This window comes from Peromyscus eremicus, chromosome 3 (genome assembly GCF_949786415.1).
Source record: "Peromyscus eremicus chromosome 3, PerEre_H2_v1, whole genome shotgun sequence".
NCBI classification, from domain to species: domain Eukaryota; kingdom Metazoa; phylum Chordata; class Mammalia; order Rodentia; family Cricetidae; genus Peromyscus; species Peromyscus eremicus.
In genome coordinates, this window is record NC_081418.1 from 142,915,244 (window position 1) to 142,939,538 (window position 24,295).

General features: G+C 45.7%; 2 protein-coding genes across 3 annotated transcripts; one reads left to right on the forward strand and one right to left on the reverse strand.

Annotated features, from left to right (window-relative positions):
- The first annotated feature begins 17,045 nt into the window (after nucleotides 1-17,045).
- Apold1 (apolipoprotein L domain containing 1) lies at nucleotides 17,046-18,880 on the forward strand. Its single transcript, XM_059256966.1, has one exon. It carries the CDS (start codon nucleotides 17,046-17,048, stop codon nucleotides 17,784-17,786), a length of 741 nt encoding a protein of 246 aa, XP_059112949.1. The 3' UTR covers nucleotides 17,787-18,880.
- Nucleotides 18,881-23,592: 4,712 nt separating this feature from the next.
- On the reverse strand, nucleotides 23,593-23,937 carry LOC131906179 (large ribosomal subunit protein P1-like). Of its 2 annotated transcripts, XM_059256968.1 has the most exons (2): nucleotides 23,867-23,937; nucleotides 23,593-23,791 (listed from the first exon to the last, which is right to left on the reverse strand). In XM_059256968.1, exons 1-2 carry the CDS (start codon nucleotides 23,935-23,937, stop codon nucleotides 23,593-23,595), a joined length of 270 nt encoding a protein of 89 aa, XP_059112951.1. The 2 variants fall into 2 exon arrangements, with proteins under 2 accessions (XP_059112951.1, XP_059112950.1); XM_059256967.1 differs by having other exon boundaries at nucleotides 23,593-23,937.
- Nucleotides 23,938-24,295: the final 358 nt, after the last annotated feature.

Genomic DNA, 24,295 nt, shown 5'->3' on the forward strand with positions numbered 1-24,295 from the left:
AAACTTATCATCAGGATATTCTTTGGGTTTTATTTTTAATCATGTGCTTAATCCAACACACTTAGAAACTACTGGGACCCTTTCTGGTCAGATTAGTCCAAACAGTTAGGGATTGTTCTCTTTCCTTGACAGAAAGCTGATTCAAGGATTACACTGTCTGAATAGCTGTAAGATTCAGAAACTCTCATAAAGACACACTTATTTGGGGGTTAAAAATATCCGTGATTTCTTTTGGATTAATGGCTTAAATATGAATGTTTGGCTGTAACTGTAGCTTGCCTCTTGCTATTAGTTCTGTGTCCCCAGGAAAGGAAAGTGTTGGGTCTCTCTCTATTGAGCAAGTTAAGTTAAATTAATAAATTTAAACTTTAGATATTTCTCTCTGTGTGTGTTTTGTTTCAAGGCTAGGTATTGCTATATCATCCTAGCTGGCTTGAATCCAGCATCCCCTTCTGATTTCCTTGGGCACCAGGCATGCATGTGGTGTACATACATACATACAAGCAAAACATGGGTGTCCACACAAAAGGATATTCACTGAACTATTATTTATAGTAAACCAGCGGAATATATGGTATTTGTTTCTCAATAAAGGCCTGGACAAATGAATCATAACCCAGTCCTTATTACGAGCAACAGAGGCAAGTATCACTTTGGAAGACTGTCCAAGAGAGAAGATGCTAGTGATGTGTGGTCTGGGAGATCGTACTTATAACCTCAGCTCTTGGGAGGCAGAGACAGGAAGATTGTTGAGAGTTCAAGGCTAACCTGGACTACCGTCTTAATAAAAAGAAATAATTAGAAATGGTTCAAATGAACATATTTTTATTTCTTTGTTTTTGAGACAGGGTCTTACTATGTAGCTCAGGTTGGCTCTGAACTTGTTGCGGATTGCAATATCTCCCCCTCCATTTTTTCTCAGAGTTTGGCATTCAACCCAGGTTCTCATATATGCTGAGCAAGCATGTGACCACCAAGCCACACCCCCAGTACGGTGCCATATATTTTTTGTGGGAAAAAAAATCACATATCAATGTGTAATATGTCATTTTTTGTGAAGGAAAAATAACAGTAACACTTGAAATACCCATACTTATGAGATCGGTGAGTTGACTAATTAGGTAAATGTGCTTGTTGCCAATGACCTGGCTTGACCCCCTGAACCAAATGGAGAAAGGACAGAACCAACTCTCATGAACTAAAGGTTGACCTCTGACCTCCACACACATCCTGGCATGTGCACACCACCTTGACAATCAAAAATAAATGTGAAGAGAAGCCCCACGTTCTTGTTTGTTTATTTATTTATTTATTTATTTATTTATTTATTTATTTATTTATTTTTTATTTTTTGGTTTTTCGAGACAGGGTTTCTCTGTGTAGCTTTGTGCCTTTCCTGGATCTCGCTCTGTAGACCAGGCTGGCCTCGAACTCACAGAGATCCACCTGGCTCTGCCTCCCGAGTGCTGGGATTAAAGGCGTGCGCCACCACTGCCCGGCTACGTTCTTGTTTATTTAAACAAATTTGTAGTCTTTTATTTTTATTTCCTGTATATGTGGTTTTGCCTGCATGTAAGTCATGGTACTATCTGTGTGCGATGCTGTGCTGGTGAGGCCACAAGGGTGGGTGGTATCAGATCCCCTGGGACTGGAGTTACAGATGTTTGTGAGCCATTATATGTGTGTGCTGGGACTCGAACCCAGGTCTTCTGTAGGAGCGGCCAGTTCTCTTAACCACTGAGCCATCTCTCTAGCCCCCTCCCTATATTTAGAGTGTTACATGCTACAGTTATCTCCTATAGTAAGAGGATGAGACAGGAGGACTATTTGAACCCAGTAGTTCAAAGGCCATTCTGGGTAACATTCTAAAAACAAGAAAGGTGGAGAGGGAGACAGGAGATTAAGGAATACAGTCAGAAACATCTTATAAAAAAGCACTTAGTAGATGGTCAACCCCAGTATTATCTCTAAAAGGGAAAAGCAGAGGGAAAATTTTATTTCCTTTTCTTTATTTTCCTAAGCCTACCCTCATTTTTGCTGTTGTTGTTTACCTGTTTGTTTTGGTTCTTAGCACAATGTCATCTTTTCAATATGAGAAAAAAAGAAGCATGTTCAACACAAAACAGGAATCTGAAGTAGCACAGGACAGAGTAGGATGGGAAGGGCCACAGAGAAAAGAGCAGATGGTATAGAAATCATGGGGTGTCTGGGGACCTCTCCTCTGGGGATGGATCCCATGGTGAAGTGGCAGCATGCCCCTTCTCATGGTAGGCATGGTATTTTTCTGAGGTGAGAAAGAGGAAGGGAGGGCTGGGGATGTAGCTGTTGGCAGAGTGCTAGGTCTAGCGTGCACGAAGCCCTGGGTTTCAGACCCAGCACTGCATAAACAGGTGTGATGGTGCCTGTCTGTGGTTCCAGCACTTGGGAGGGGGAGTCAGGAGGATCCGAAGTACAAAGCCACCCTCTGCTACTTAGTGAGTTCAAGGCTAGCCTGGGATACATGAGCTCCTGTTCAGCAGGGAAGGGGTCCTGGAGAGATGACTCAGTAGTTAAGAGCACTTGCTGCTCTTACAAAGAACCTGGGTTTCAATTCCTAGGTCCCATGTTGGGTGGCTTACAACTGCCTCTGACTTCAGCTGCAGGGGATCCAGTGCCCTCTTCTGGCCTGCTTGGGCACCTATGCGCGCACACACACACACTCGCGTGCACACACCCACGCGCGCGCGCACGCGCGCGCACACACACACACACACACACATAATTAAAAATAAAATAAATCTTAAAAAAAATTAGTGACATGCCTAGTTTGTTTGGGGCCCTGGGTTTTATTCCAAACATCACACACACACACACACACACACACACACACACACACACTCCCCAATGACATACCTCTACTACAATGGCCAAAGTGTAGGACACACACTACCTGCTGGTGAGGCAGTGGAAGGAGATTCACACTCACTGCTGATGGGAATACAATGGTGCAACCATTTAGGAAGACAGGTCCTTACAAAACAGAACATACTAATCTGGATGGTGGCATGTGCCTTAGCCCAGCACTTAGGAGGTGGAGGCAGGAGGATGAGGACTTCAGTGTCATCCTCAACTACACAGTGAATTGTAGTCCAGCCTGAGTTATATGAGACTCTTTTTCAAAACCACTGCAAGAAAAAGACCTTAAACAAACAAACACAAACCCAAGCATAATCTTAGCATAAGATCCAGCAACCAAGAGCCTTGGTATTTACTCCAAGTTGAAAACTACATCAAAAAAAAAATACCTTATACACTGATGTTATAGCAGTTTTGTTCGTAACTACCCAGACTTGGAGGCAACCAAGAAGCCCTTCAGCAGATGAATGGATAAAAAAATATGGATACATCTAGACAACAGAATATCAGTGCTGGGGGAGGGGGCATTTAGGCCATGTGCAGTGGTGCATCTTTTAATTCCAGTATTCAGGAACAGAGCCAGGAGAATGAAGAGTTTGAGCCCAGCCAGGGTACACAGTGAAGATGCCTTTTAAACAGAACAAAACAAAAGCCACAAAAAACAAAACAAAAAAAAAAAAAAGAGAAAAAAGATGATGATGATTTATCAGGTCAAAAAAGGATGTGAAGAAGCCGGGTGGTGGTGGCGCATGCCTTTAATCCTAGCACTTTAATCCCAGGCAGAGACAGGCGGATCTCTGTGAGTTCGAGGCCAGCCTGGGCTACAGAGTGAGATCCAGGAAAGGCGCAAAGCTACACAGAGAAACCCTGTCTCAAAAAGTCAAAAAAAAAAAAAAAAAAAAAAAAGGATGTGAAGAATGCAAGTTTATGAGTAGAAGAAGCAATCCGAAGACCTTACACAGTAGGACTCCCAGTGCACGACTTCCCAGGAAAGGCAAAACCATGGAGACCGTGAGAAAGTCAGCAGTTGCTGGGGCTTTTGACATGGTGGAAGGTCAAGTAGGTGAAACAGAGGATTTTTCAGGCAGTGAAACTACCAGGTATGATGCTGTCCTGGTAGATAAAAGTTGTTAAACATTTTCCCAAGTCCATAGATGTCATGGGCTTGGATCAGTGTGGGTTCATCCGTGTAGCTGGAAGATTTCTGTGTCCCAGCCTGCTGGTGGTCAGGACAAATCTCTCCCACTTGCGTCCCCAAAGTAAACACACAGAGGCTTATATTAATTATAACTGCATGGCCATGGCTCAAGCCTTTTGCTAGCTAACTCTTATATCTTAAATTAGCCCATAACTATTCATCTATGTATTGCCACATGTTCTGTAGCTTTACCTGCGCCCCATTACATGTTGCTCCTTGGGCAGCTCGCTGGTGTCTCTCTCTGCCTTCTTCCTGTCTCTCCCTTTGAATTTCCCACCTGCCTCTAAGCTGCCTTGCCATTGGCCAAACGGCTTTATTTATCAACCAATCAGAGCAACACATTCACAGGGCACAGGAAGATATTCCCCCATCACATCCGCTGCACAGCATGTACCCCTCTGCAGGGAATAGTGATGATGGGGAAGGCTCTGTGTGTCTGGAGACAGGGAGAACGTGAGAAATCTCTGCACTTTTCACTTAGTTTTAGGGTGAACTTAAAAGATAGGTAGTAAAACAAGAGGAAGGCCAAGGGAAAAAGTAGATTACACGATCTCTTAATTCCTTTTCTATAGCTGTGATAAGACACCATGACGAGGCAATGTATAGAAGGAAGAGTTTATTTGCGACCAACAATTTCAGAGGGTGAGTTCATGACCATCATGGTGGGGAGCATGGCAGCAGGCATTAGATTGGAGCTCACATCTTAAGACACAATCATAAGGTAGAGAGAGCTAATTGGGAATGGTGTGGGCTTTTTAAAAAAAATTTATTTATCTTTATTTTATGTGCATTGGTGTGAGGGTGTCAGATGCCCTGGAACTGGAGTTACAGACAGTTGTGAGCTGCCATGTGGGTGCTGGGAATTGAACCCAGGTCCTCTGGAAGAGCAGTGAGTGCTCTTAACCTCTGAGCCATCTCTCCAGCCCTGGTGTGGGCTTTTGAAAGCTCAAAGCCCACCTTTAGTGACATACTTCCTCCAAAAAGGCCACATCTCCTAATCCTTCTCAAACAGTTCCACCAACTATGGATCACATATTCAAACATATGAGCCTCTGGGGGCCATTCTCATTCAAACATTACCATCTTATGGTCACCTAACTCAAAAGCAGATTTGAAAGTCAACTATAGAAACTAATTAAAAAGCAGGCCTGGGGAGATGGGTCAGTGGGTAAGGGACTTGCCATGCAACTATGAGGCCCTGAGTTCAGATCCCCAGCACCCACTTAAAGCCAGTCACAGTAGTGCATCTGTAACCCCAGCACTCCTTCAGCTTCTAAAAGATGGAAGCCAGAGATGGAAGGACTCCTGAAAGTTTGTAGGTCAACTGGCCTGAAGTGTGCAGCAGCATGTAACAAAAGACACTGCCTTAAATGAAGTGGGAGGCAAAGACTGGCCTCAAGGTTGTTGTCCCCTAACCTCTGCATGGGCATACACACACACAGGCAAAGGACATTCCATCATGAAGGTATACTGCTGTACTCCGAGCTTTGGGGAATTGGAAGCAGGAGGACCAGGAGTTCAGGGTCATCCTTGGTTACACAGTAAGTTCCAGACCAGCCCAGGTTACAGGAGACTCTCCCTCTCTCAAAAAAAAAAAAAAAAAAAGCCAAACAAACAGGTCTGCAGATGCAGTTTAGTTGGTAGAGTGCTTGTCTGGCAGGCATAGGGTCCTGGGCTCCACCCCAGCACTTTATAAGCATGAACATGCCTGTCATCCTAGCACTTGGAAGGTAGAGGAGCAGGAGCAGGAATTTAAAGTCATCTTCACCTACATAGTGAGTTTGAGGCTAGCCTGGGGTTAGTCTGGGCTACCAGAGACCTTGTCTCAAAAAAAAATATATATATATAAACCAAAAATCAACTAAACCAAAATAACTCCCCCTACACGTACACATAAGACAAGCAAATTAGGTTTAAGCTAGGTGGTGGTGGCACATACCTTTAATCCCAACACTCAGGAGGCAGAGGCAGGCAGATCTCTGTGAATTTGAGGCCAGCCTGGTCTACAGAGTGAGTTCCAGAACAGCCAGGGCAACACATAGAAACCCTATCTCAAAAAACAAATAAAACAGAAACAAAAACCAACAAAAAAGAAAGTTCACATAGTGAGACCCTAACTAAAAGATAATAGGTTTTTACAAAGTTACAATAGAAAAACAGTATCTGATGTTATCTCACTCCTGAGACATGCAATAAATGAAACTATTTAAAGAGTCTACACGTTGAGGGAGAGCTTAAGATTTATTATGCCTCTGTAGATACAAGACAAGCAGGTGTTATAATCTAGGAGCAATGACTATTGTGTATGTCTGAGAACTTGTAAGATAATGTAAGCCTGGGAAACCAAGAGACAAAATTAATTGTTTCCCAGTGTCCCAGGAGATAAGAGGCTCTTTATAGGCAGGAGAGGGCTGTGCCCTCAGCTCCAGTCTCTCTGGCACCTCGGGAAAGGGGTGTGGTAAACTCCACATGCTGCAGCTCGGCCCATGGGGCATGCTTGTCTACTAATGATAAAATGCATGTTTCCTCGACAGGACCCCAGGTGTTCTGTTCAGGTGTGCATACCTGGGGAGGAAGGGAGGTAAACTTAAACTGCCTTCCCTTGATTACATTAGGGAGCCTGGGACAACTGAATTGTCCTGGGGATTAGATTTCCCTTAAGAAAAAAAAAGATTCGAGCCTGTACACACACACACACCCACACACACACCCACACACACACACACACACACACACACACACACACACACACACACCTCTTAATGATGCTACATTCTTGCTTTAAAACTACAAATCCTGGCATGTTTTGTTCGTTTTCTTTGCTTTTTTGAGACAAGTCCCTATAGCCTATGCTTGCTTTCAATTTCTGGTTATTCTCTGTCAAAGCCTCCTGAGTGCTGGAATTACAGTTGTGTACCACCAACCCTGACTCTGGAGCAGTGATTTTCAAAATACAACATGAAATTTAGAATAGATAAACTGCACAGATGTGGCGGGGCATGCCTATACTCCCAGGACTCGGGAGCCTGAGGGAGGATGCTTGCCCTGGTTTGAGTACAGCTAGGGCTGCGTAGCAAAACTCTGTCTCCAAAAACCAAAATAAGGGCTGGGGATGTAGCTCAGTTGGTACAGTGCTTGCACATCCTGTAAGAGGTCTGTAGTGGGTAGCCATTCCAGCTTTGACCTGGAAGTTCTAACCCCCATTGAGGCTTTGGTAATGGTCACATCTACAAGGCGGGGCTGAGAGAGGATGCTGAAGACCCAAGATCCAGATGCGCAGGCTCTCTTGGTTCCTGGACCCTGGATGCTGGAGCTAGACGGAGCAGAGTTCTCCAGAGAACACTGCCGGACTGTACCACACCTTTCCCAGACCCTGTAGCCTATCCCTTCACTTGTAAGTTACCCCACAAAATAAACCTCCCTTTTAACTATGTGGAGTGGCCTTAATAGTTTCACCAGTAGAGGGCCACTATTTGATCATCAGCACTGTATAAAATGAGGTATTTGAGGTCTTTCTTGGCTACATTCTGAGTTCAGGGCCAACCTGACTTACACGAGACCCTGTCTCAAAACCAAAACCAAACCAAACCAAAACCAGGGGCTGGAGAGAAGAGCATGTACTATGGGAGAGCAATGAAATAGATATCTTGATAGAGGGAGACATCATAGGAATAGGGAGAAACTTGGTGCTAGGGAAGTTCCCAGGAATCCACAAGGATGACCCAAGCTTAGACTACCAGCAATAGTGGAGAGGGTGCCTGAACTGGCTTACCCCGGTAATCAGATTGGTGAATACCCTAACTGTCATCATAGAGCCTTCATCCAGTAACTGATGGAAGCAGAAGCAGAGATCCACAGCCAAGCACCAGACCGAGCTCCAGGAGTCCAGTCAAAGAGAGGGAAGAGGGATTCTATGAGCAAGGGGGGTCAAGATCATGATGGGGAAATCTACAGAGACAACCAAACCAAGCTAGTGGGAACTCATGAACTTTAGACTGAGAGCTGTGGAGCCTCCATGGGACTGGACTAGGCCCTCTGCATAAGAAAGACAGTTGTATAGCTTCGTCTGTTTGAGTGGCCCCTGGAAGTGGGATCAGGATCTATCCCTGGTGCATGAACTGGCTTTCTGGAGCCCATTACCTATGGTGGGATGCCTTGCTTAGCCTTGATGCAGCAGAGAGGGTCTTGGACCTGCCTCAACTGAATGTACCAGGCTTTGCTGACTCCCCATGGGAGGCCTTACCCTTTCAGAGGAGGGGATGGGGGGTTGGCTGGGGCAGGGTAAGGCTTGGGGGAGTGGGAGGAGGGATGAGAGGGGGATCTGTGGTTGGTATGTAAATGAATAAAAAATTTCTTCATAAAGAAAAACAAAGAGCATGTACTACTCTTGCAGAGGACTCAAGTCTGGTTCCCAGTCCCCACGTCAAGTGACTGACAATGGTCTGTAACTTCAGCTCCAGGGAGTCCAATCCAGCTGAAGTCCAATCCTCTTTCGGACGCCACAGTAACTTGTGCTCACATGTACATACCCATACACATACATATATACAAATTTTAAAATAAAAAACTGTCAATCTTTAAAAAGAAACGGAAAAATAAAACCATAACCTAACAAAGCAAAACCTCAAAACAGCAAAACAAAACAATGTAAATAAACATAAACTGATCAGTGAATAATTGCAACAAACCAATATCAGACAATGAGATGTATACAAAGCACTTTAATATAAAAAGTGGAACCAGTTTGGAGAAGGATAAGATCCAGTTGAGTCAAATTAGGTTAAAAAACACTGGATATTTTCTGTAGTTGTCCATTTGTCTTTCTCTAACATGTGAACTTCACTGTAATTTTCTTTCTCTCCCTGGCCAGCACAGCGATCAGATGGACACTAGACCCAGCAGTCGCTCCAAGAACCTGTATTCTTCTGCTGATTTGAGGGCAAGATAGACGACAGCTGGTCAGTGGAACCCAACAGGCTGCCCTCCAGCTTCTGGACCCTCCATGACTGGTGTGTTCCCTTTCTTTCTTTCTTCCCTCCTCCTTCCCTCCCTCCCTCCCTCCCTCCCTCCTCCCTCCCTCCCCCCTCCTTCCTTCCTTCCTTCCTTCTCTCTCTCTCTCTCTCTCTCTGGTTTTTGAGACAGGGTCTCTCTGTGTAGTCCTGGCTGTCCTGAAACTTGCTATGTAAACCAGGCTGGCCTTGAACTCGCAGAGATCCTCTTACCCCTGCCTGCCAGGTGCTGGGATTAAAGGAGAGCACCACCATACTCAGCTGCTTTTCATTCTTGACTACTCCCTTAGTGTGGGAGTCTGTGGGAGTTCAGCTTCGACCTGTTCCCACCTATTGAAGGGTTCTTGGGTGGAGGAGAGAGGAATGAGGAAATGATAGGTAGAATGATAGAAAGAGATGATAAGACAGAGACACAGGATAGCTTCGGAAGGACCCTGGATCAATACCCAGACAGCCCAGAGGTTTATTCAAAAGGGCCTTTTATAATATACCAAGGGGAGAGGCAAAAGACCCCCCCTTCGCAAGATCAAAGCACATCGTACAGTCAAGTGTAGCCCCTTCCAAACACCTGGTAACCACGCCTGTGGTCAAATCATCCCATTAGGCAGCCCTGCTGGGTAAAGCAAGCTCAGATTCTCTGACCCTGAGTGAGGTCTCACTAGATAGCCTCCGTGGGCCTCCACATCTTAGACACCAGCAGTATTTCACTTTCATCAGCCAGAGTGAGATTCCTGCTACATCCAGATGAAGGCTGAGTTTCTAAAGAAATGCCTGAGGAGGAGGAGTCCACACAAGACGGTGGTGGTGGTGCGTGGTGTTGTGTTCATCTCGGAATTGTCTGTCAGGCCGGCACTCAACAGAGGGGCTTCTCTTGCTTACCTCTCCCAGTAGGAGAAGGATAACTTCCAGTCCCTTTATGTTTTATTGACCACATGGCTTTATTGACGAATACAGTGTAAGTAGATGGGTGCTACATCTGAACACAAGCTTTAAATATGATCTAAGGGAGATTAACCAAAAAATAAAAAATGAGCAAGGGGGAACAGGTTCTCATGTATCCCAAGCTGGCCTCGAATTCACTATATAAGCAGAGTTGACCTTGACCTTCTGATCTTCCTCCATTTCCCCATTGCTAGGACTGCAGGTATGCATCGTGGCTAGTACAGTCCCGGGGTTAGAATCATCACAACCTGAGACCACCAACCTCATTCCCTTTACATTCCTAGCTCCCCTTCTATGTTCCAGGATTTAACCCCCCCTAACGTCCTGGACACCCCTCTGCTGTGCCTTTGGCTCCAGCAGCTGCCCTTCTCTCCCCCAGCTACTTTTTGTCCAGGCTCAGCGCTGTACCAGTCCTCCCAGACAGTCTGTCTAGCGTTTCTGAGGTGTGTTCTTTCTCCGTGGGTTTTTGTTTTGTTGTTTTGCTCCTGCACACATCTCTGATACTTTCCACGTCAAACTGGAATGATCTGGTTTGTGTCTTTCTCTTTCAACAGACTACTATCTGCTGAAGGCAGGGACCACATCTTTCTTAGCTTTTCAAGTCCAGAATCTATGTCTGGCCTACAGGAGGTGCTCTATCCACATTAATGGAGTTGAAATAAACCAAATCAAACATCAACAAAAGAAAACTCCGAGTTGTGTCAAAGCCTCTGGCTTATGAGGTGGATCACACAGTGATTGGCTCTTTTGAACAGAAATATAGTAACATGTGACAGACATCCACTCTCCCTCACGTACTGCTTTCCCCTTTGTGAATACTCCCCCAGGGGGGACAAATCCAAAGAGGGAAATGTGCACAGATGTCCTGGCAACTGTAGCTATAACAGTGAAAACTGGAAGCAGTCCAAGTGTCTAACAGGGAAGTGACTGAGCAAACAATGGGATTATTATATAGCTATTAAAAATGACAGAGGTGAGAACTGTCAACATGGAGAGTTATGCACTGGCAGGAACGCTGAGTGGAAAAAGAACACAGACTAGCGTTTGAGGATGTGTGTGCACAGTCATAAAGATCAGAGGCCAATCTGGATAAAAATGAAAATGGCTGCAGTTCAGAGTCCTCTGGATGTTTTGGAAGATTCCATCCATTTATGACAATAATAGTTGAGATCTCACGCAATCCTTAGAGGATCGTGCAGAACGTAGTGTGGTGGCACACGCATGTAATCCAAGCCCTTAGGAGGTGGAGGCAGGAGGATCAGGATTTCAAGGCTATCCTCTGATACATGGTAAATTTGAGACTGGCCTGAGTTGCCTGAGACCTGGACTCAAAGAAACAAAGCAAAAGTTGGACATTGTGCCTTACCTCTTTCATCCCAGTGGAGGCAGAGGCAGACAGATCTCTGTTTGAGGACAGACAGGGCTACATAGTGAGTCCCTGACTCAGAAAACAACAATAAAACAAAAACATCACACCATCTTCAGGGGCTGGGGAGAGATGACTCAATGCTTACGAGCATGAGCTGCTCTGGTGGGGGACCTGGGTCCCTAGCATCCACACCAGTCAGCTCACAACAGCCTATAACTCTAGTTCCAGGGGGACCTGATGTTCTCTTCTGGATTCCAAAGGTGTTGTACTCATATGCACATGCCTATATAGACACAGACAAACATACACTCTCTCTGAAAAAAATTTTAAGCCTTCAGAATAAATACTCTATGCTATCTACCAGGTAGAATATTCTAAAGAGGTATTTAATGTCAACTTCTCATTAACATTGTTATGAAAATAGTGACTTCTCCTTCTTCCCCCTCCTGCCGCTGCCACCCCAGATCTTACTATGAAACCAGAATGGTCTCAAATTTGATATTCTTCTGTCTCCACTTCCTGACTGCACAGCTGCAGATGTGTTTCAGCACTCTATCTCGGGTGTGTGCTCATGTGTATATGAGTATTTTAGGGTTTCTATTGCTGTGATGAAATGCCAGGACCAAAACCAACTAAAGGAGAAAAGGTTTTTCCTCTTGTGCTCCACCATCCAGGGATGTCAGGGCACGAACTCAGTTCAAGGCAGGAGCTGATGCAGGGACCGCAGGGACCACAGAAGAACAAGGTTCACTGGCTTCCTTTCCCTGCTTACCAGTTTTCCTGCTATACACTCCAGGACCAGGTATCTGCTCAGGAAAGGCACCCACAGTGAGCTGAGCCCTTCTACATCAATCACTACACAAGAAAGTGCCCCACAGACTGAGTTCCCTCTTCCCAGATGATCCTGTCTGTCAAATTGACAAAACTTAACCAGGATGAATTTGTGTGTATGGGCAAAATGTGTGTGTGTGTGTGTGTGTGTGTGTGTGTGTGTGTGTGTGTTGTGCGAGCTGGCCTGGAACTCTATGTAGCCCAGGCTGGCTTGGGCCTCACTGTATAGCTCATACCGACCTTCTACAGTTTGGATGTGACCCCCAAAGTTCCATGATTTGAAAGCTTGGTCTCCAGCATGGCACTGTTGCAGGGTGGTGGAACTTTTAGGGGTTGGGTCTAATGAGTGGGCTGTGCTTGTTTGGTGTGTTTGGTGACATGCCATTGAAGGTGATCATTGTGTGGAACCCCAATTCCCTCTTCTTCCTCTGTGATTTGCTTTTCTAAGGTATGAGCAGTTTGCCACACACTCTTACCCTGATGTGCTGCCCAAAGCAATGGGGCTAACAGGTCGTGCACTGGAACCTCAAAGCTGTGAGGAAAATAAGTCTGTTTTTCTTTCTCCCCCTCTACCGTCTATGTGTGTATATGTACATGTACATGCATGTGGAGGTGAGAACAATAACTGAGCATAACTCCTTATGTGCTGGCTGCCTTTGCGTTGTTGAAGCAGACAGAGCTCGTGAAGCCGGCTGGGCTGCCCAACCAGTGACACCACACTTGGCCTTTCTTAATGTAGGTTCTGAGGACTGGACTCAGGTCCGTGTACTTCTGAGTTCCACTCTACAGCCCAGGCTGACCTTGAACTTTTAGCAACTATGATGTTTCAGCCTTCCAGGTGCTGGGATTGCAGGCTTGTGCCACCATGCCCAGCCATTCTGCCTCTTACCTCAGAAGTACAAGTCGATACTGGAGCCACCTTGCTTGAAGTTACGTTTATTCTGTTAGGAACTGTAACCAGAATGTTTGGACATGGACTAAATTCAGATTGATCAAGTTCAAAAGCAGCAGAGTGTAACAGCAAGTGGCATTGCTCTGATAAAGACAGATTATCGATACGAAATTGAGGGCCTTAATTGTGTTCTACAATGACAGAGCCGTTGAGATTTTCCGAATGAGACAGAGGCAAGAGGATAAATACAAGTTCAATGCCAGCCTGGTCTTTGTAATGAGTTCTAGGTCAGCCAGGGCTCCATAGTGAGACCCCACGTCACAGAAACGAAACGAAAGACTCCAGATGAACTAGGGAGGTTTTGAGGGTTTTTTGTTTGTTTGTTTGTTTTTGTTTGTTTTGTTTTTTGGAAGCAGGGTCTTACATAGCCCAGGCTGGATTCTAACTAGTTATGTATCTGAGGATGACCCTGAATGTCTAACCCTCAAGCTTTCACTTCCTAGTGCTGGGATTACTGGTGTGGGCCACCATGATGAATTTATGGGGTGCGGGTGTGTATGTGTAGCCTCCTGCCCACTAATCTACTGAAGCCCCAGCTGGAGACATGAATCATTAAGTGAAAACCGGTTTGGCCTTCCCAATCTGAAATCGACAGTGTCAGACCAAGGATCCTGTATTAGCGGCAACCGCCTTATGACTAGTTTCTGGACTAAGCTCCACCCACCTCTGACGGCTTCAGGGACAGATGGCTATGGTGTATCTCCACAATCTGGTCTGTGTAAGCGCACAGAAGACGCACTCATTTTCCTGCCTGTATTATCTATAATAGATAACTGCCCTGATGAGGAACCTGAGGATAGAACCCACGCATTTAACCGTCATGTGAGCCACAGCTCATGCTTCAGATGAAAACCCCGGAAGCCATCATCTCTCTGCTGCATGGAAAGTGTATAATTAGCTCGGTGTGCAGCTTGACCCCAGTGATTTTTCTGACGCACTTGGCCCTCAGTGTATGCCCTTTCTGAGACCTCCTGTGTCTTCTCCACAGCTGGAGATGCCCAAAACTGCACGCAGCACTTCCCGTGGGTGTGGCCTTGCGTTCTTAGGCACTCCTTGGTGCTGGCTGCCCCCACCCCACAATGGGTCACATGTTTCAGCTACTCACAGACCCACAGAGCTCTTTGAAATGGACCCTGAGTGGCTCTATCAATTGTAATTGAGTTTTCCAGTCCCTCCTATTTCTTTTTAAAAACTGATTCTCTGATGGAGTCTTCTCAAAGAAACACTATAATTGGGCAGCCTGGGGCATGTGGGAAAGCCTCCCGATGGCGTCAGTAGCTATTCTCAGGAGAGGAAAGGCAGGGTATCCCCACTGGGAGATGACAGCACTTGTTTCAAGTTGGGGAAGAGCCTGTGGTTCTCTTCCTGCGTTTGGAGGGGAAAGCGAACACACAATGTTCATTTCCTAAATACGGGATGTGCTTTGCTAGCGGCTCATTTTCCAACATGTCATATCCTGGCTGAAGGCAGCAGGGGTCAGGACAGGAAACGGCCACTTCTCAGAATGAGACAAGGCTTTCCCAGAGCGGTCATTGGCTCCTGGGAACTATAAAGCACGCTCATCCAGAAACGGCCACCTACTTTTCTTCCTGGAGGCCAGAGGGAAGGGTAAGTACGGATTCCAAAGGGATGGGTCTGAAATGGGATTGGTGACATGGGGGCAACTCTTAGGCCATCGTGTACTTGGAGCGACTTCTGCTCCTTCGTTCTTTACCTGAAAACTTCTTACTGGTCAGATGGCTCATGGAGGCCAACAAGGAGCAGCAGGTCTCCTGAGTCAGGAGACCAGTGCTCTTCACAGAGCCCTGGGAAGCATCGGCTGGATTTGCAGCCTGTCTTTAAAATCCTCCATCTTAATAGATTTGGATGAGTTCTGTCTGTGTGTGCTGATGCAAGCCTGGGATCCTAGTACTCAGGAGGTGGAAGCTGGAGGATCAGGAGTTTGAGGCCAACTTGAACTTAATAAGATCCTGTCTTAAAAAAAAAAAAAAAGGACAACAACAACAAATGGAGAGAGAAGAAAATATTTAATAATTTCTGCCCTCATATTTGAGTTTTGATATGCTCTTTCTGTGACTAATTTGACATTTCTAAGACGTTCTGAATGGTAGAAAGTAGAGTGGGTATGAAAATGGGAGTTTCGGGCAACCAGGACAGATGAACTGTCTCCATTAGTCACCTTTTATGACCCAAGGATGCCTTCAGGGCGTTGCTTCTCCCCCATCCCCATCCCCTTCTTTTTTTGCCTTGAGACAGGCACTTGTTAGGTAGCCTGAGATGGCCTAGAAGTCAATTTTTAGACCAGGCTGGCCTCTCAAGGATCCAGCCTCGGCCTCCCAAGTGCTAGGATTAGAGGTGTGTGTCACCACACTGGACTTGGCTATTTATTTTATTCCGTTGGTTAGTCTTTCTTTCTTTCTTTTTTTAATGACACTTTAGAAGAGACATAGTATTAATTGGATGTGATTTAGTTTTAATTAAGCTTCCACCAAAGATCAAGATGTCTGAGGACTTTAGGATCTTAAATTAGAATAAATAGCAAATTATATCTTAGAAACATGAAGTCTAGCAGAAGAGAGTGACCAGAAAAGCAGCTGACTTAGAAACAGTAGGTATTTATTTATTTAAATTAGCACAGTATTAGGGTTTATTTTGGCATTTTCAAGCATAATTTGTTTTTGTTGTTTCTTCTCCTTCTCTTTCTCCTACACCCCTTTGCCCTATCCTTTCTCTCCTTTTTTTGAGACAAGATTTCCTCATGTAACCTAGGCTAACCTTGAATTCACTATGTAGCTCAGGCTAGCCTTGCTAGAAAGAATAGTTTCTTTAGTTTGATAGATAATATACTTTTTGAGGTTCGGTTATGTGTGTGGAGGGAAGAGAGGGACGGCAGGAGGGAAGAGGATCCAACTTGACCAAGGAAGCATTCAGAAGTTGCTATCCCTCCACCTCCTTTCTTTTTTGCCTTGAAACAGGCTCTTGTTATGTAGCCTTGGATGGCCTAGAACTCAATATTTAGACCAGGTTGACCTTGAACTCTCAATGATCCTCTGTTTCCCAAGTGCTGGATTAGAGGGAGGGAAGGGAGAGAGAGAGAGAGAGAGAGAGAGAGAGAGAGAGAGAGAGAGAGAACACGAAACTGCTGTATCTCAAGTCTCTAGGATGCAGGTCTCCACATATGAAAAGCTCTTGTTATGCGTCCAGTTTGCCACTTGTAAAGTGTTTTTCTTCTTTTTCATGGTTCTTATTTGCCAGGGTAAGGAGGAGGGGGTGTAGGATGGGGTGTCATACCCAGAGCTTTGCACTTGCTGGGCAATGGCTCTACCGTTGAGGTAGACCTTCAGCCCAAGGGTCATCTTGAAGACAGAGCGAAGTCTTGGTATTGGAGCAGCCTTCTAATAGTCTCCACCTTCACGATTAACTCTTATTTAACCAGAGGATGAAGTCCGTAGATTCTGTTCCCTGGGAGAAAATCAGAGGACAGCGTAATCTCTATTTGCATGCGCAGTTAACGGGTTCTGAAAACTTGTATGGCTTGTCCCAAACTCCAGAGTCAGCCTTTGAAAACTTGACACATGACCCAATGGTAACCTACCGCACCGTCCCCACGCCCTGAGTGGTAGTAATGGATATTTATTTATTTATTCATTCATGTATTTATTACTGCGGCGTTGGGGGTAAAGGTAGGGCTTGCATGCTAGCCAAGTGATCTCCCATTAAGATACACCTCCAGCCTAAGGTCTATTTAATCTTTGAAGACTCCTTCTTGTGCACCGGCCAGCTCTAGGCTTGGGCAGCGGCGGGCGTGGAGACTCCGGGGCTAACTGCGTGTCTGTGTCCCCCCAGGGCATGGAGAGGCTGGCGGCCTGGGAGCCGCAGGGCGTGGATGCGCTGCGGCGCTTCCAAGGACTGCTGCTGGACCGCCGCGGCAGGCTGCACGGCCAAGTGCAGCGCCTGCGCGAAGTGGCCCGGAGGCTGGAGCGTCTGCGCCGGCGCTCCCTGGCGGCCAACGTGGCCGGCAGCTCTCTGAGCGCCGCGGGCGCCGTGGCCGCCATCGTGGGGCTGTCACTCAGCCCGGTCACCCTGGGGGCCTCGCTCGTGGCCTCGGCCGTGGGCCTAGGGGTGGCCACCGCCGGAGGGGCGGTCACCATCACGTCCGACCTCTCTCTGATCTTCTGCAATTCCCGGGAGGTGCGGAGGGTGCAGGAGATCGCCGCCACCTGTCAGGACCAGATGCGCGAGCTCCTGAGCTGCTTGGAGTTCTTCTGTCAGTGGCAGGGCCGCGGAGACCGCCAGCTGCTGCAGAGCGGGAGGGACGCCTCCATGGCCCTTTACAACTCTGTGTACTTCATCGTCTTCTTCGGCTCACGGGGCTTCCTCATCCCCAGGCGTGCCGAGGGGGCCACCAAAGTCAGCCAGGCCGTGCTGAAGGCCAAGATTCAGAAACTGTCTGAGAGCCTGGAGTCCTGCACCGGTGCCCTGGATGAATTTAGTGAGCAGTTGGAGTCCCGGGTCCGGCTCTGCAGCAAGGCCGGCCGCGGCCACAACCTCAGGATCTCCGCTGATCAGGATGCCGCGTTGTTTTTCTAAGAACATCCTTTACCTACATGGGATGTCCTAGATCTGTAGCATCCAAGGGGAAGTGCCACATGGGTGGAGTGCAAAGGATGACAGACACTGTTCTGGTGGGATATTGGTCTTCCACTCCTTGCGTGTGAGGGACTTTTTCACTTGTGGAATCCCAATGGAGTATGTGACCCTAAACCACTCACTTTGGGGGGTGGAGGGCAAAAATCCTTTTTGAGTGCACACAGCTAGGCAGACTCTCCCTTTTTAGAGTTATGGGGGAGGGGACCTTGATGGTTTGAGCTGGGGTCTGGAGAGGTGTCCTCCTCTGGGACCTCTGTAAGTTCTTACTAGAATCCTGAGATTCTCAAAAGGTTGGCCAGAGGAGACATTTGCTTTACAACTTAGCCTCTACAGTTCCTGGTACACAGAACTCCAGAGTCCCAAACAAGAAAGACCCGCTCTTGTCTTGGTGAGGATTGTAGACACAGACTGGGCCTCGGAGCTGACTCGGTCAGTTTATCCACTCACAGACCCAGCCTGACTATTGCATAGACTTTTTTTTTTTTCCAGAGTTGCTTCACATCTATACCTGCAGGTACCCCGAGAAGGAAAGCCACCCCAAAAGAGTCACTTGAATTCAAACCCACCTCCTCTGCTTCCACAAAGAAGCTGAGGGGAAAATGAAGCCCCTAACGATTTCCATGGCTGACCTGGTAGCCTAGAGCCGAGAGCAACCGCCTTTGAGTTAAACAGTCCTGGAGCTATTACAGGGTTTGTCACCATGGTGTGACTTAACCACCTCACCTTGCTGAGACTTGGTTTGTTCAGTGGAGCATGGACAGGGGTAAGAGCTCACCCTACTGTGAAGCCTTGAAACAAGAATGACAAGCAGAGTCTAGGTCACAAAATGTGGTTTCTGGCCTGGCTCCTGACTATCACCTGGGAGCTTGTTGGAAAGGTAAACTGTTGGGCTTCAACATAAATGTTTCAGATTTATGAAATCAGAAACTGTAGATATGAGATCCATCACTGCCTCATTCTAATGCCCCGTAACATTTGAAAATTGTGGCAAGAAATATTCATTTCTAGCCAGGTGTGGTGGTATATACCTGTAAGCTTAGCACTTGGAGGTGGAGGCGGGGGCGGGGGGGGGGGGGGACAGGACACGAGGACTTCAGGGTCATCCTTGGCTGCATAGTAAATTCAAGGCTGCCCAGGATTATAGGACTCTGATCTCAAAAACCAAAACCAAACCAGCAAAAAGCGAACCTGACTCCCTTTAATAGATTTGTTCAAAGTCTCTCCAGGGGCTTGTGATCTTCAGAATCGCTCACAGAAAGCCCAGGACAGACTGGCCCAGAAGCTAAATAAAGACTATGCTGTGTGCACATAAAGCCAGTTACTCTGTCCCCTATGAACCAGGAGATGGTACACCACAGGCCTGTAGAGGGCAATGTTGCCCGTTCCTTGTAGAAACTGGTACAGAAAGGAATGTGAACTTAACCAGAACAACCCATGTTTCTCTAGTCTCTGAAAACTCCAGACGACAGAACTTTATTTATTTAAAATGTGTTATTTAATTACTGCCTATTATTTACATTTGATTTTATTTAACCATCACATTTAGAAAATAATAAGAATAGTAAGTGTCTGAATGGGAATCTCTTGCGGCTCTTTTCAAGATGTCAAGTTTGAATTTCTAGTCTTTTTCCCTCTGAGGGGATTCTCTCCTCTAGTGTTTTACACGATCCTTGTAAGTAAGATGGGGGAGTCCTGAATAGAGAGACTAAGCTGATTTTTAAACTGGGAAATGGAGTCTTGAATTATGGATTATATGGATGATTAAGCCTATGTGTCCTGAAGGTACTTTGCCAGAGCACAACACTTGACTTGAAAAGAAACCCTGTAATTTAGTTCAGGGATAGGGGAGCAAATAGAGACATGTGAAGGAAGCATTTAGACCTTGGGAACCTGATGTCCTATGAAATTCTGTTCTATAAGATTGTGTGATGGTAGAGATACGTTTTTGACTCTGGGGGCTTAAGAACCTGTTAACTATGTTTAAGAAAGTACTTCTAATTTATTCAGTGTCTTCCTAAATTATCTTAAAAAAATAAGCTGGAAAGTCTTTGGGACCATACCCAAGAAACCTTGGCTGCATTTTTAAATTATTTAATGTTGTACGTTTGTACAACTCCTGTGCTTCCCAATGATGGCCGTGTGTCTGAGGCAAAACAATTTTGACATGAGGGGGAGGAGCTGCTGTTTCTATATTTGTTTTCTTCTCCTATAAATGGTAATTGGGCCATATCTTGGTTTAATTTGACATTGATTCTTTTTTTTGGCGGGGGGCGGGGGGAGATACTGTGTCTCCCTATGTAGCCTTGGCTGTCCTGGAACTCACTATGTGGACTAGACTGGCCTCAAACCCTCTGCTTCCCGAGTTCTGGGATTAAAAGAGTATGCCACCATGCCTAGCTTGTTTTTTTGTTTTCATTTTTTTTTAAACTGGTGTCATTTCTAGACTGCCTTGTGTGAATGCTGGAGTCCACTTTATACCGTCCTTATATCATTCAGCTAAAGCCATTCCCTTATGCCATATACTGAGCTGTTCCATATAAACCAAGATGGGAGTATTTTGAATATAGCTAAGTACTAAAGTTCTGCTTTCATCAGTGGTCTGCCTAGTGCATGTATGGAAGAGTGTCTGTTTTCTATCAGTAGTTGGATACAGTAGTAACTCAGCATGCATCCAGGGCATGGTGGCAAAAGGGTTGAGAGTTTCAGGACACCTGAGCTGTATAATGAGGCCTTACTTCAAAAACAAAACAAAAACAAAAACTGAGAACACATTTGAGTAGTTCACTGTTTGGCTGTTATTAGGGATTGCTTGATACAGAAGGATTATTCATTTTCTTATGTGTATGCATGTTGTGAAGATTGGAGTCTTTATGAGGAGTTAAAGTCCATTTAAATTGATCCTGGAGACAGATTGTTTATTCCTTTCATGGGACTATGGAGTGGGCTTTCCCTTCTATAAGCAAACAGGTTGAAAGGGTTTGTTGCAAAAGAGAAAGGAGAGAGAGAGAGAGAGATGCCAGGTTTGGAACATACATGTTTATACTAAATGTTGGAATGTTTCTCTGTTCTTTTCTTGCCTTTACAATCTTCGGGACTGTTTTGTTGCTCAGCAAAGGGAATTCATTTGGTCTGCATCTTAAAGCTCTAATAAAGCAACATTCTGTTCCATTAAGTAATAATCCTTCTGGCTGGAGAGATGGCTCAGCAATTAAGAGAGCTTGTTACTCTTGCAGAGTACCAGGGTTTGATTCCCAGCATCTACATGATAGTTCACAACCATCTGTAACTCCCGTTCCAGGGGATGTCCTCTTCTGACATCCGAGGGCACCAGCTGCATATACGGTACATATACATATATATGGGCAAAATATTCATACACATAAAATGAAGAAATCTTAGAAAGACAAAAAAAGAAATAATCTGTAGCAAGTATTCTGCTCCTAACTCCATTGTATTTGTCCTAGACACCTGCCATTTCCAGTACGGTGAATGTCAAAGGTAAAAGTCTTTGCTGAGGGGAAGAGGAGAGCGGTGTAGAGACTGTTCTAGATTGGGTACCTCAAACAGTCAACATCATATATCTCTCCTTCAGTGACTTGGTATGAAAAATAAAAGAAATTAGACAAGGAGGTTGTACGGGGGCTGAAGTGATGGTTCAGTGGTTAAGAGTATTTGCTGTTCTTTTACAGGACCCAAGTTTGGTTCCAGCACCCATTTAGTTGGCTCACAACTATATGGAACTCCAACTTCAGGGGGATTTAATGCCCTCTTCTGGCCTCTGTGGTCACCTGCATACCCTCATACAGACACACACTTAGATAAAAATAAGTCTTAAAAAAAGAGGTCGTTCAGAGATAAGTGGAGATAAAGCTGAATGCGGAAGCCTAGTTCATTTCTCCCACGGCAGTGAGTTAGTCCTTCCCTTTCTATCAGAGTAGGCGGCTCAAGTCTAAAATCTTTTTATTTTCTCATAGTTACTTAGTCCCATGTTTGTCTTTGAATGCATTTAAGCTATATGAATCAATTGTTTAATCCAATTATATACAGGAATTCCTGTGTTATCTAGAAAGCAGTCTTTAGCCATCTGAAAAAATTGAAAGTGGGTTGGTCCTGGTGACACGTGTGGGTAATCCCAGTACTCAGAAGGCCGAGGAAGGAGGTGGAGGCAGGAAAGTCAGCAATTCAAGGTCAGCTTTAGCTATGGAGATCAGCCTGAGCTCCATGAGACCCCATCTCAAAAAAAAAAAAAAAAAAAAAAAAAAAGCATTCAGAATTATCAGTTGTGGCCAGGTATGGTATCTATTCCTAAAATCCAGCCCTAGGGAGCCCCAGGCAGGAAGGTGAAGAATTCAAGGCTAGCCTGGTCTACAGAGACCTAACTGAAAAACAAAACAAAGCAAAAGCCTTGCTGTGGTTGCCACAGGCAGTGGGGTCTGATGCTCTGGAGTGGTCTCACTCTAATTGTCCATCTATGCACCTGCACTTTAGAAACATTCCTAGGTCTAGAAGTTGCCCTGGTCTGTGTCAGCTCCACTCTGTTCACCACAGCCAGCCACAAGCTGGAGTCCTCTCCTTGCCGAAGCATACGGAATTCCTGTAGTCACAAGCATCCCCTCAGTTGATGACCACGGTCTCTTGTTGATAGGAGTTTGGAAAGCTACTTCTGTTCCTGGCAAACCTGAAGAGGGGATATAAACCCTCTGCGGGCTGGAGCTGGACAAGGAAGGCCCTAAGATCTGGGAATGTGCTGTTAGCAACCAGAGTTGCTGGAAGGGAAATTGTGTTGATAGAGTGAATCCCATCTGGGGACCAGGAATGCATATTTGGGATCCTCAGCAGCTGCTGCCTGACCAGCACTGACACTGGGCTGTGGAGAGTGTGGCTTTGTTGTGGCCTCACTGTTTAATGATGTTTTGTATCTCCACTGTAACACCACCCCCACCCCCGTACCCAAAGTGGGGTGCAGAAAGGCCTGATGTCTGCTTGATCCCAGAGCTTAGGCCAGGAGCAACTGCCAAGGTCTCTGGCTCCCTACAGCTAGATGCTGACTGGTTCTCAGGGCCAAATTTGTGAAGATAGATGAAATTGACAGAGGCTGTTTGTATAGGTAGAGCTGGGAGGGAGCGATGCCTCAAATCTTTCTCATAGGTGGAAGCTGCTTTTTCTAAATCAACAAACACCACTGCTCTCACTTTATGACTTAAATTGAACTCTCACAATGTAGTTAAAAACTATTATTATGCTGGATGGTGGTGGTACACACCTTTAATCCCAGCACTTGGGAGGCAGAGGCAAGCAGATCTCTGAGTTCGAGGCCAACCTCGTTTACAAAGGGAGTCCCACGACAGCTAGGACTGTTACACAGAGAAACCCTGCTCAAAAAACAAAAACAAAAACAAAACTATTATTATTGCTGTTGTTCTTTTAGCTAGACTTGGTGGTGCACATGTATAATCCTAGCACTTGGGAAGTAAAGGCAAGAAAATAAAGAGCTCAAGGCCAGCTTCAGCTACATAGGAAATTTGATGTCATCTTGGCCTATGACCCTGTCTCAAAAAACCAACAATCAAAACCAATACTTGTAGCTGGAGTTTTCTCCAGTCCTGCTCAGGCCCGCAGCCACTCAGACCCAAGTAAATACACAGAGACTTATATTACTTATAAACTGTAGGGCTGTGGCAGGATTATTACTATCTATTTTTTTAAACAGGTACACCTTTTTATTGGACATGTTAACAAAAGAGGTTTAGTCAAAAAGACCAAAGCCCATGTCATCATCAGACTCCTCAGATTCTTCCTTCTTTGCTTCCACTTTCCTCTCCTCAGCTGGAGCAGCAGCAGTAGAGGGGGCAGGACCTCCTGCTGGCACGACTCCAGCTGATAGAGCAGGCCCACCAGCCCCTACGTTGCAGATGAGGCTCCCAATGTTGACATTGGCCAGGGCCTTTGCAGACAAGCCAGGCCAGAAAGGTTCAACACTGACGCCAGCTGCTTTAATGAGGGCGTTGATCTTGTCCTCCGTGACCGTCACCTCATCATTGTGCAGGATGAGGGAGGAGTAGATGCAGGCGAGCTCGGAGACGGAGGCCATGTTGCAGACTGCCGGCAAGGTGCTAGTCACCGGATGAAGTGAGGGCCTCACCCCAACGTGGCCTTAGCTTCCTCAAAAGAACCAAGCACCTTGGAGGCAGCTGAGTAAAAATAAAAGGCTATCCAGTTCTTATATCTTAACCCATTTCTATTAATCTATAGGTTGCCACGTGGCTTGTGGCTTAGTGGTACCTTACATCTTGCTTCTCATGGTGGCAGCTGGTAGCTTCTCCTGACTCAGACTTTTTTTTTTTTTTTTTTAAGATTTATTTATTATGTATACAGTGTTCTGCCTACATGCATGCTTACAAGCCAGAAGAGGGCAGCAGATCTCATTACAGATGGTTGTAAGCCACCAT

Bases quoted from the DNA above. Each gene is read 5' to 3' on its own strand.
- Apold1 (XM_059256966.1), top strand. From the start codon at position 17,046: ATGGAGAGGCTGGCGGCCTGGGAGCCGCAGGGCGTGGATGCGCTGCGG.
- LOC131906179 (XM_059256967.1), bottom strand. From the start codon at position 23,937: ATGGCCTCCGTCTCCGAGCTCGCCTGCATCTACTCCTCCCTCATCCTG.